Below are 13,696 nucleotides of genomic sequence, written 5' to 3'. Positions count from 1 at the left end.
GTAATGGCAAAAGCACTTAACTAGCTTATATTTCTAAATTATCGTAAATTTTATCGTATTTTATTGTATTTAATCAATATTTCAGAAGTCAACTTTTAATAATATGCAATATTAACATATTATTTATTTAATTATAATATTTAATATGCACATTTCATAAAATTCATATAAGAATTATATGAAATAAGTGAATGAGCATAAATATTTGTTATTTTTTTTTTTTTTGGTTTTCATTAAATATTTTTAATTTTTTTGCATTTAAATCATGTAAATTTTTATTGTTTTTAAAATACACACACATTTTAATATCATGATCAATATTGATTTGGTTAAGATGTTAAAGCCTATCAATTTCTGATCATTCAAATTATAAGAGCTCAATAAAATTTGCATTTAAATCCTAGGGCAAATTCATTTTTTTGTATTTTCAACATTATTTTATTGGGCTCTTTTATTTTCTTTTTTCATGTGAACTTTATTTTACTATGTCCCTTATTTAGCTTGAAGCTGATATCATTTTCGTTTCTTTATAATTTATTGTTAACATAATAATTATATTTAATTTTTAATCGTTCACATCAAGTCTTACAATGATGATAAATCTATAAAGTAGTTCTTTTACATCCATACAACTAATTTCAATTTATTAAAGAATTGTTTAATTGTTAGAGAAATTAAATTTTAAATAAAATAAAATAAAAGCAAAAATTATTATTACTTATATTGCCATATTAACCGTTATAAGAATGGATGTTTTTCTAAAGTGATGTTTGGCTCTTGGTTTAAGATTCATTAGGATTAGAAAAAAATCATATAATACAATTTTTGTTTTCTATATGTGTGAAAATTAAATATCATATCTTGACACAAGTAAGTGTTAAGTTGAATAAAATTTGAGCTGTTTTGATTATATAATATTTAATCTTTTCACTTGTTAAATAATTTCTAAATTATATCAATAAAAAAAATTTTAGTGATATGTATAAGGTTAAGGGAAACTTTTATGAAAATGTCTGTTAAACTTCTGTTAAAAAATAATAATACAATAGAATAAACCAAATATTTTGTTGTTTTCTATTTAAAAGTGCTATTACTGCTCAAAGTTGTTTCTGCAATCGTTCTAAACTTTTAGTCTAGATATGATAATATTTTAATAGTTATTATTTATATACAAAACAAAAAAGTTTGTATAACAGTTATTGTATTGATTTGATGACTGCAAAACAATATTATTTCAAATAGATTTTATTGTTTTTGATTAACTGTAATATTATTCTAAATTACAGTTATCATACTAACATTAATTAATTGTTAGTGAAAATTTCGTTGAAATATTATTTTGTGATTTTTGAGTTAAGAGTGTTTTTTTTTTCATTTAATTTTACTTTTGTTTTTCATATATTCGCAAGAAAATTTCTTTGATAAAAAGAATTTAAAATTAAGTTCTATCATAAAAATTGTGATTTCTTCTTTCATTAATCAATAGTAAAATATTGTACATACACATATCTAACACAGTTTTGAAAAATTTTAATTCATTATTATTACTTACATTCATTAAATATTATATTTTTATTAAAATGTATAGCATAATAATTGTATTACATTATAATTTTTATAATTATTATTGTTATTTTTTACTCAATTTATTGTAGTATATTTAAATACTGTTTTTTTTTTTAATTATATATTGATTAATTTAAATAGAATAATTATTATAGTACGCGTTATATTTAAAAATCATGCTAATATTGGTAAATATTTTAATTATATGTATTCACATTTTTTTCACATTAAGTTTGAAAAAAATTATTATTTATACTGAAAAAACTAATAAAAAAAAAATAATTATAAAAAACAAAAGGTTAAAAATGAATATCACAGATTAAAATATTATTGTTAGTTTTCCATTTCATTTCTTTGTTTTGATTTTGATTTTTATTATATGTTGGCAAAATAAAAAAAAAAAATACCCAAATTTAGAAATTTTTAAATCAATAAAGTGTTTCGGATTTATAGTATAAAAGTATAATGATGCCATCATATAACAGGATCTAAAATAATTTTTTCCAGCTCTTGATTTTATATAATATGTATATAAAAACGTATAATATAATTATATTTTATTTTTTGTTTTCAATTTGAAGTAGGTACATATTTCATGACGATAAAATATATATTTTATTATTATTTTTATTATTTATTTAATAGAAAATTTTGGTTTGATTAAAGTTAATTGAACTTTTTATACAGCTTATTTATAGAGAAAGTGAACATTGCTTAAAATAGTAATAGAAAAAATAAATCCATTTTTTAAATTCAGTTTTATTTTTTTTAACACTGAAAATATTAGCATGACTAGTTTAAAAAATTTCACCAAAAATTATTTTTTTTTTTTATGTTTTTTTCGTTCTAACTTTATATGAAGAGAATATTTTTTTGTATTTTTAGTATTACATACGTTGATTAAATTTTTTCTTTTATTATTTTATAATTTTTTTTTTTTGTTTTTTATTTTTTGTAATTTAATAATGTATACATATATATTATTTCTTTTCTATTACATTTTCCATAAAATTCCGTAATTACATCATCCATTTTTTAAATATATAAATTTCAATTCTTTAAAATACTTTCCATTTCAATTGTTACATTTTATTTTATGTTAAAATCGCCTTAAATAGTTTTTCTGTATAAATAATTTAATATTTTTTTTTAAGTTAATCAGAAAAAAAAATTCTTATATTTTCAAATTAATTCTCTTTTATATAAATTATGTAGTTATTTTGGACAAAAATATATAATGTATATATATGTATATATATATATATATATATATATATATATATATATATATATATATATAATATATGTAAATAATTTTCCTTTGTTTTTGCTGTTTTTATTTTTAATATTATTTTATATTTGTTTAATTTTTTTTTTAAATTACTGCATGAATTTTCAAATTTTTAGAATCTACCACTGTTAATCATTTTATACATTTAATATTACAAATTTTTATGCTCGTTTTGAATTTATTGTGTAAACAGTAAATTGTTTTTAAATATTTTTGCTTTAAAATAATGGCTTTGAAATGAAAAATTTTGACAAAATTGCAAATATAAAATTATTATATAAAAAAATATTGCAAAATATTGCAAAAATTGATTGCAATATATGGTCAAATTCAAACTTATAAAATTTTTTGGACAAAAGATTTATTATCAAGAATCCGAAATAAAAAAAAAATATTACAATTTAAAAATATTTTAACAAACAAGCATCAATTTCTTTGAAAAAAGAAAAAGAACCAAAACAAATTTTAATTGATAATTATTGTAAATTTTTAATATTTTTTTATTTGTATTTCGTATTTATTTATAAATATAAAATATTATGTACTTAGTATTTTATTCATATATTTTTAAATTTTTAATTATAGAAAAAATATTTTTTTAATTATATTCGCCATTTTATCTTATATTTTTGTTTACACATTCATATAATTATATATATATATATATATATTTGTCGTTAAGATTGCATAATTTTATACTTAAGTATAAATAGTAGTAACATATTTTAAGATTTAATTCTATTATGTGATTTTTTTACGATATTAATTATTTATATATATTTTTTACGTTTCATACGCTTTTTTATATTTATATTCTTACTTATTTCTTGATTCATTTTTTTTATTATTTAAAGTGATTGTATTATCGTCAAATCATTACAATGACTTTTCAATTTAATAATTAACTTTATATGTGTATTTTAACAATTGGTAATAATAATGACAAAAAAATATTCGATATAATTATTTATCTATTGTTTTTTTTTTTGTTTTTTTTTCTTTTACTTTTAAATTAAAATTCAAACTACATTATCGACGGAAAAACTCTTAACTTTCGAACATTTACATTTTTATTTAATTATTACATGTTTTGTTTTTTCATTTTATACGTAGATTAAATTATGTACTCGTATATCCAATTCTTTGTCAAATTATTACGAATGTTTCTTTTCCATTAATAATTTCTATACGAAATTACTTTTATGATTTTAAAACAAAGTTATATTTAAAATGTTTCAATGTGGTTATAATGTGAGCGACGAGACAATAGTATTTAATATGAATTAAATTTGTTTAAAATATTATGTTAGGTATTTTAAATATCGGTGAAGTTACATTTGATTAAAAAAGGACATTGTAAATATGTCCAAAATCAATGAATTAGGATTTCAAATAAACTTTGTTTTCTTTTCTTACATTCGTCAGAGAAAACTTTCATTTGTTCTACACTCTTACATAATTGTTATTTTAAAGGAATAAAATTTTAATTTAGTGATAATTCAATTTTAGTTCGAAAACTATTTATTTTAGTTTTATCTTATGATTATATCCCTTACGAACGTAATAATAAATTTTCAGAATAATATTTTCATAATATAAAAAATTCTAATACTTGTTTTTTTTTATCATTAATTTAGACCGTTTATATAGCACAAATCGTAAATATGCAAATACATAATTTTTAAAATATAAATTACAATTTTATTATCACTATATTAAAAAAAAGTGCATTTTTAAAAGCACAGCACCACAATGATTTGATTATTTTCTTTTGTTTTCTACTATAATTCAAAATCAAAAACGACTTCTTTGTTTTCGTGTGTGTTGAATTCTTATTTTTTCATATCAACTAAATCTCTCATATGTTTCTGATAATGCCACTTTTATAGTTTTAAAAATACAATAAATTTTTTTAATAATAAGTAAGTACATAATGCTTTTTTGTTGTGGTTTATCAAAATACGATAAAGTATTTTCCGAAAGTATATTTTGATTTATAATAACTCAAAATTTTTGACCTCTGAAAAATATTTTCTATACAATCTGCTTTTAAACATATAAAACGGTTTTAAAAGTAATTTCATGATTTACAAATATATTATTCAAATAAAAGTTTTAATTTTTAAAATGAAAGTAAAATTGGTAGGTTAAGGAAATAAAATATACCCGATTTGAAGAGTATAGATTAAAAATGCGGAAAAAAACTTGATTTTTGAATAATTTTCGATATAGATTATCTTCTATAAATAATAATCACAAATAAATTTTTATTTTATAAAATAAAATTTTAAAAAATATCACTTGAAACAATCGTAATAAATCGGCAAAGATTTTTAGTAGGATAGTTTATAATAAATAAGCTTATTTCCAACTTTAGTCTCAATTAAATGTAATTTCAAATTCAAATTTCTATTATTCAAATATTTATGCGGTTTTTTTTTTCAAAATAATACATGTATATATAATATTTTTTTTGTTAAATATTTTTATGTAAATTATATAATATATATTTAATTATTTTTTTCCCATATTATTGATAAATATATTGAAAGAAAGCATTCTTTTTCCTTATATTTTCTTTTTCAAAAGGTTCAATGCTAATTATTAAAAATATTTTTACATATATCTGAACATATAAAATTATATACGTAAATATATGTTATATACATCTACAATATATATATTTACATATTTTTATATTATATATATATGTATATAATAATAAGTGTATAGCTTTCAGCTTCCCTTTGAACGACGTTCTCTTAAAACGATAATGGCTACCGAGTTCGCTTTAAAATTATTAAAAACAATTTTAAAATATCTTCATAAAAGCGATCAATCCCATCCGTTTTCTTTTATCATATGAGCTAACTCAATAATATATTTTCCTTCTTTATACTTCTGACTTGATTCAAATGCATGTTCCTAAAATTAAACGAGAATTATTATATTTTAGTAAATTCTAATTATTCAAAAACAACAAAACTATTAGATGACAAAAAAAATAGAGTCTGATTTTTACTGCATTAGTTTAACATGTTAAAAATAATTTACTTATTTATTATATTAAAGTTTTACTAAAATTTTTGACTAAATTCTTTATTTACATATTTCCAACCAAGCGGAGTTTTACAGCATTCACAGTATATATCTGCAACTGCATGAAGTCCAGTTAATAATACTCGTTCTTCAGCTTGACCGCAAGCCACGTTAACTCTAAAATAACATTACAAAGTACAATCAATAATTGATCAGTTATTTGATATTCTATTTCGTATACACTTACACAGAATTGAACAGATAAGCCCGACCTTGACTACCTTGAAAAGACTAAAAGAAAAAAAATATTATAAATTAAAATGTTACTGATTCTAATTTTTCTGGCTAAAATAACCAACCAAATTTCAATACATTTCCAAAAAAAAAAAAATCAAACATTTCAACGTCAAAATTTACTTTTAATATTAAAAATAAATAAAATTTAAACACATACTTTTGATATAAGTTCGTCATGACTCGCTAAATGAGCTCTACAATGTACACAAGAATATGTTCGATTCGTAGCCGGTAAATATGCTTGAAATGTTTTCACCATTGTACCGTTCGAGTTTGTTGTTTTTACTTGGCCGTTCGACACTGACCCGTTTGCGTGGCCGTTGGCCGCGTCCTTTATGTTGATAATAAGATAAAAAATATTTTTAAATAACAACAATTGTGTTATATAAATTTTATAAAACTAAAAAAGAAAGCAATGGAAAAAAAATAAAAATAAAAATTATAAATTTGAAAAAAAAAATAATAAAAATAATAATAATAATAATATGATATGTACAAGTAAGTATGTATGCATATATGTATATATATAATGACACTGAATACTGAGATATGTAAATAAGTTAATAGCATACCAAGTTTTCTCGATTAACGTCCAGGCCGATGCCGTTGTTTTCACTTCTTTTTGAAAAACAGAAACCTATTTTCGCTGATTTTTAAAAAAGCGTTGTTCAAAAGCGTTTAATTATTTTTTGTTGTTGATTTCTTTTATTAATTTTCTGCGTTTTTCTTTTCTGTTGTTGTTTTCGTGTGTTTTTGTATTTCTTTGTTTTTCTTTGCTATTTCCTTTTGTGAACAACCTTTTTTTTTTCCGCTCAATAGATGTTTTGTTTCTTCTTCGTCTATGTTGTATACAATTTCCGCTTAGCTTAACGCTCTTGCAATTCTAAATTTTATAACTTAATTTTATAATAATTTGATGCAAATTCTATATTTGATTTCAGTTTATTTCCAAGTTTCACTAAAAAATAAAAAATAAAAGAAAAATTCAAAAATCAATAAAAAAAGTCAAATATTTTTTTATTTTAATTTAAATTGTATTAGAAAAAAAAATTGTTCTAAATTTTGATTTTTCAAAATAAAAAAAAATATTATGCATAATTGATAAATTTTATAAAATTTCAATGCCAACAATGTTATAATTATAAATAATATAATTTTTAAAATCAAAATAAATAAATTAAAATATTAAAATAATTTTTTTTAATACTTTTATGCATGTAGTATGTATGCATGTGTGGGTTCCATACTGTATGTTTTGTGTATACATATGTGTGTGTATGAAAAATTTATGTTCTAATTTGGCACATAATAAAAAAAAAAAAATAAAATTTGTGTTGAATTGAAAGTGGAATAAAATAAAATTACATTTTAAGATTTTTCTTTATTATCTAAGAAATTTTTGTATAATTTTATCATCAAAAATTATTTTATATTGTCTTATATGTTTTTTTTTTTGTATTATTTATTTTTTTTCTATTTGAGGTTACCATAAATGACATTTAAGATTTTTGTTTTTATTTTTTTTTTTGTTGTTTTTTGTAACAATATAATTTTAAAATATGAATTTATTATTGTTATAATAGCGTAATAAGGTTTTGTATTTTGTTTATAGGTTATTATTATGGTTTCATGTTATTTTAGATTTTGTATATTAGATTTTGATATTATATTGTACTATAATTAAGATGTCTCTGTATAATGAAACAATATATTAGATGGCATTGTAATAACTATAAGATTTCATGATCATAATTATAATTACACATACAAACATATGTTTTATATAGAAAGAATTAAATAAATTGTGTAAGTTTATATACAAAATATTATGTAAAAATTTGACATATAACCACTGGTATTATTTATAGAAGTTTTAATTTTCAAAAAAAAAAAATTAAGAATAGTTTAAATTACGATTTTAAATCTATAAAATGGTTAACACACAGAAATAAAATAACACAATCAAAAAGAGACTGCTTATAACTTTTTCGTTTCATAAACGTTCTCAAAATAAAGATTTTCAATAATAAATCTCTGATTGATGTTTTTATCAAGAGAGATTTAGTTATGAACATGCATATGCACATTATATGTAGTCAAAGATACAAATTACATATACAATGAAAAAACAAATATCAAGTTGGTCTTAAGAACCGAACAAAAAGTGAATGACTGTCAATTTGTTGTATAATGTAGTTTTCTAATGAGAGAATTTTGACAATTGAATTGAAAGAATGAGAAGAATAAGAATGGATCTCATTGAGAAAGAGAATTCTGATTAGTCGCTTACAATAATTGATTCGAAAACAAGTGAATTCTTATAAATTAACTTTGATTGTAAATCCAATTCTATTTACATAATTAAATATCTGAATTTGAAATTTAAATCACCCTAAATTAAATTTTATGTGGTAACCCTTTGTGATTAATCATTATATTATACATTGAATGTTCAAATTATGATTTGTTTATGCGATTTGCATATATTACATAAAGGATTCAAAAATTCTATATAGATAAATTATATATTTACATATGGTTACACAAAAATTAAATACAAAAAAAAAATATTTCTTGTAAATTTCAATTAAAATAATGTGCCTACGTCTAGAAATAATTATAATATTACTAAAAATATTATCAAATAAAATCTACATACTCCAAAAAAACAAAAGATTAATTTATTTCCACACTATACTGTTATACAAATTTAATTTGGTTATAATAAACAAACAAAAACAATTTCCGAAAATAACCAATGACACCCAAAAAAAAAAAAAAAAAACATTTTTTTTATACTTTATTCTCATTATAGTATTTATTTAGCCGCTAAATTTTAGCGTATATTTCTACATTCCATGGCATTGACCCTGACCAAAAGAACAAAACAAAAAAAGTCTATATACATAATACCTTAATAAAATTTTTGAAAATATTTTAAGAAAACACTAAATAAATTAATCTAAATAGAATTCAAAGAAAAACAAAACAAAAACGAAGTGTTCTATAATTATCGTACAGAATAAAAGCATTTTTAATTCAAAAAGGAACTTCCCACAAATTTTAATTTCAAAAAAAAAAAATTTATTTATCATAAAAAAAATCATTTTAATTATAATTAAAAATCTCAATAATTTGAATCACAAGTACAATTTATGTGTGTATGTATGTGTACATAAAAAATATTTTTAATCAGGCAAAATTTAATTAATTCAAGATGTCACCCTATATACTCGTTTGTATGTATATAAAATATTATGCATTATGAGTAGTGAGTAGAATACAGAAATTCAACAACGCTACTCGTATAATTATAAAGAAAATTATTTTTTTTTTCAGAAATAATTAATTTTAATAAACACAAAAGAAAATTATTTTTTTTTGAAACAAAGAAAATTTTTAAACTATTAAAAAGGACAAAAAAAAAAATAAAACAGGAAAAAAAATAATTTTTAATATTTTTATTATTTTATAAAAGCTACGTTTTTAATTTTTCAAATTCTTTGTTTGAAAAAATCAAAAAAAAAAAACTTCTTAACAATTTTTAAAGATTCTGTTGCGTTTTCATTGAAAAAAAAAAAAAATAAAATTGTAAGTATAATTTTTTTTTATACGTTATTCAAAAAACAAAAAATATAAGAAAAAAATTCAAATAATAAATATAGCGAAATTGCGCAACATCATAATTTTTCACATTATTCACCCATTTAAAAAATCTCATCGCAAAATTATAAAATATTGTTATCATTGTAGATTCTTTGGCAACAAAGAGAATCGCATCGCATCGCGTCGCATTTATACTGTTATTCATATATACAAATAAATTACACAGAAAATTTTATTATTGATAAGTTTTCATATTTATGACGAATAGAAAAAAAAAATATTTTTAAGAAAATTTTAAATATTAATATTTAATAAATTAAACAAATAAATTGTTATCATTGAAGAAATCATTAAAAAATCATTGGAAAAACAAACCGAAAAAAAAATATCTGATTAAAATTTCAAGGTTATTATAGGTTCAACTTACCCCCTAAATATTAAAATCATTTTAATTATCAATATAACAAAAAAACTAATTTCTTTTTAAATAATTTCAAGGGTGGAAATAAATTTCATTAATAGGTTCATTAAAAGATTATTTTATATATATATTATGTATGTATGTAAGTTTTGAAATTTATTTCGTATTAAAAAATTTTACAATTTAGAAGATTTTAATTGAAAATTTGATTATAATATTATACCATTAAATTAGTATTCAATTCTTAATGAATAATTTAAGAATTTATACACAATAAATTATAGCATTCCATATACGTACGCCTTAACCTAGAAATTTGGGATATGAAAACTAATCGTTTGTGTTCTAACATTAATAAAAAGTTTTCACAAATTTTAAACCACGTTATGACAATTACGGGAACAAGAATGCAATATATTACTTGAAGTTAAAAAAAAAAAAATTTTACTTTTAATTTTAATTTTCAAGAAAATTGCTACTCGTTGTATGTTTTCAGTTGTAGCATAGCTCTTTTTAAGAATATTATGTGAACCTACCATACTGCAATTAAGTATAGGTACTAATTAAGAAATATATTTTCAAAAAGGCATCCACACTCTTAAACTTCGTATATATATATGAACTCGTAACTACGCATCAGATTGTTACACAAACAAGAAGTTGAATAAAATGGAAATAAAATTTTCCAAATTTCGAGATTTTAATGGGTTTTATTTTTACTTTATAGAACTATATTTATAAGCATAAATAATTCTACGGAATAGTTTAGAACAGGGTTTCTCTAAATTTATGACAACACGATCACAAAACCTACCACCGCTTGTTTGATTTTCCAATTTTTGTATTAATGTTTCAAAAAATGTGCTCTTTACGTACATACTATTAAAAAGAAAGTGTTATACAAGTACTGCTCACATTAATTACGCATTAAAACTAAAATAGTTAGTTCAAATTAAGTTTATTACAATACATAATATACTAGTAATACATTTACATTTTATATTTCGATTTTAAGCCTTTAAATGACTCATGCTCCTTAACAAACTTACATACTCTTCTGTCTATCGAAATAATCAAACTAAAAACTTATTAACATTTAAATTCTTATTATTGCGCGACCATTTTTTTTACTATTCATGATCGATACAGCCCTTTTTTTGAGTCGTAGGTTCAGAGTGTCATATTCCTTTAAATGGAACGCAATAAATATGTTTGTGTTACAAACAGAGATAATTTAATTCTGAACTGAAAAGCTCAGTCTGTGATTATATATAGATTATTTTAATCATCAATTTTATTTACAAAAAAATCCTTTATACTTCTGAATTTCGCTTTAAGTTACAAAGTGTTTAAAAAGAAGCAAACCTTAAGAGATTATAGAAATGTTACACAATTTTAATTTAATCGTAATTTTTATACTATTATCAAGCGCATAATGTTTTTTTTTTCTATTTCAAATTGACGAATTTTGTAAATCAGTTAAAGAGAATGATAGAGATAAATTGTAAGAGATTTTAAATAGATGTAGAATGCTCCAAATCCTATGCCATATTTTGTACTTTGTAAATATTGCAAACTAAGCGAATTTACTTGAAATTGACTTTACAATTTATTAAAAAACGCCTTTTTCAAAATTCTTTATTATTTCATTTACTAAAAATTAATTATTTTGCTAAAACTTTTCTCGCAGTATTCAAAATATTTCATTATGTTTTTTTTTTGAATCATTAGACGCAAATACCTTTAAGATGATTCAATTGAATAATCATCACTTATCTTTATAAAAATGACAAACACTTTTATGTATAAGAAAAAAAAACCTAAAAATTTTCTTATTTCTTTGAAAAAGAAAATGAGTTTTTTGAATTCTTTGAAATTTTTATATAGAAGAAATGAAATTGATATTAAAATAATTCTTAGGAAATTGTCAAGTTGTATAGATAAGTGAATCTTAAAAATTTGTAGAATAATGAATTTTGATGTTTTCAAAACACAAAAGGATAAATAAAAATAAATACTAGCCCATTTTTAAAATGTGTAATTTGCTGATTTACTGCTCGCTTCCGAAAATAGAAGTTTACTTAATAAAAGTTTTAAACCAGATGAAAAGAACATGAATTCAATTTATCTCTTTTATTCTACGAAATTTTTTGAAATCATAAAATTGTATTTGAATCTCAACATTCTAACAAGTGAAATATAAAAACCTATATGAGAATTCGCATACAATTTTTTTTGTTCTATAAAGGGTCCAATAAGAATCTAATATGAAAGTCAAGCAAAATCAATTTTTTAATTTTTAACCCTTATTGGTAATTGTTAAATTAGAATATATATGTAGAATCAATTCTAAACTATTTGCATGAAAATCTTCTTGATTATTTACATTTTAATTATGTTTATATAGATGGCAATAAGATCGCTTAAATGCTTTTAAAAAATTTGAAAATTATTAACATTTTGTAATTACAAAGTAGGTGGACTTGGCACTTAAATTTATTCTCAATTAACGATTAATAGTAAATATAACAAATCAAAGGTATCATATGCCTATAATCTTTCATTTAATTGGAAATTACCATATAGAGTTAATAGTTCAATATAATTATATATATACTTATGTATATAAAAAACATATTATCATTTAAATTATTTTACACGGTTTTTATTAAATGCGCATTTTAAAAAAGATTTTTTTGCTTTCATTATAATTACTGTTATTACTGATTACTTTTCCATTTTATATTAGAGATTTTATGTAAGTGGGTACATATAGATAATTATAATAAAATTAATTCATTATCAGTGAAATATAACGAAAACAATATACATAGAAGAAAAAATTTTAATAAAATGACAAACATTTAAGTTAATGTTAATTTTAATGTTAATGTAACGCACTTTAATTTCTTGATTATTTTCTTAAAATACAATTCAATATCAAATTACACATAATATGTAAACTATTTTACTAATGTAAAATTTCTGAGCCTACGCGCATAGAAAGTACATAATACAAGAAGAGGTTTTGTAAAATGGCCGTTATTATTACAAATGAATTCTTCGCTATATCCATGCATGTAAAATTTTTTTTATTTGTAATGAAAAACTTTAAGCGTTCTATATAATTGCATTTGTAGCAATAAAAGTAGAAAATTCTATTATATTGTACCTATTGGTGTATACTAAATATAATGAAAATAAATTTTATCTTACAATCTTACAAATCAGCATGGTTATAGACTATTAAACAAGTAACAATATTACGCACAATAATATACGCATTATAATTACATATCTGTAATGTAATGTATGTAGGTATATAAACTTGACTAACATTACAGAAAAATATTAATTTTCCAAAGTTCAGAGCATAAGATTTAAAGAATAAAACGATAACGCAAGCTTTTTAAGTAAAAATTAATTTGTCATGTAAAATCAAATTTCCAAGGTTATTTAATGGTGCTTTATGTACT

General features: G+C 20.2%; 1 protein-coding gene across 3 annotated transcripts in view; it reads right to left on the bottom strand.

Moving 5' to 3' along the window:
* Nucleotides 1-3,030: 3,030 nt before the first annotated feature.
* The window catches only part of LOC129611085 (protein yippee-like), a 34,017-nt gene continuing 23,351 nt past the window's right edge, over nt 3,031-13,696 (bottom strand). For 2 of the 3 annotated variants that reach the window (XM_055524022.1, XM_055524025.1), the window contains exons 2-6: nt 6,766-7,151; nt 6,351-6,593; nt 6,144-6,187; nt 5,965-6,073; nt 3,031-5,782 (exon numbers count right to left, since the gene is read on the bottom strand). In XM_055524022.1, coding sequence (XP_055379997.1) covers nt 5,693-5,782; nt 5,965-6,073; nt 6,144-6,187; nt 6,351-6,452 — 345 coding nt within the window. In that variant the 5' untranslated portion in view covers nt 6,453-6,593; nt 6,766-7,151 and the 3' untranslated portion in view covers nt 3,031-5,692. The remainder of the gene's footprint in view (nt 5,783-5,964; nt 6,074-6,143; nt 6,188-6,350; nt 6,594-6,765; nt 7,152-13,696) is intronic. The other variant, XM_055524024.1, reaches the window with a different exon arrangement.

Source organism: Condylostylus longicornis, unplaced genomic scaffold (assembly GCF_029603195.1).
Source record: "Condylostylus longicornis isolate FDR11 unplaced genomic scaffold, ASM2960319v2 ptg000048l, whole genome shotgun sequence".
NCBI lineage: Eukaryota > Metazoa > Arthropoda > Insecta > Diptera > Dolichopodidae > Condylostylus > Condylostylus longicornis.
This window is presented reverse-complemented; position numbering and strand designations above follow the sequence as displayed.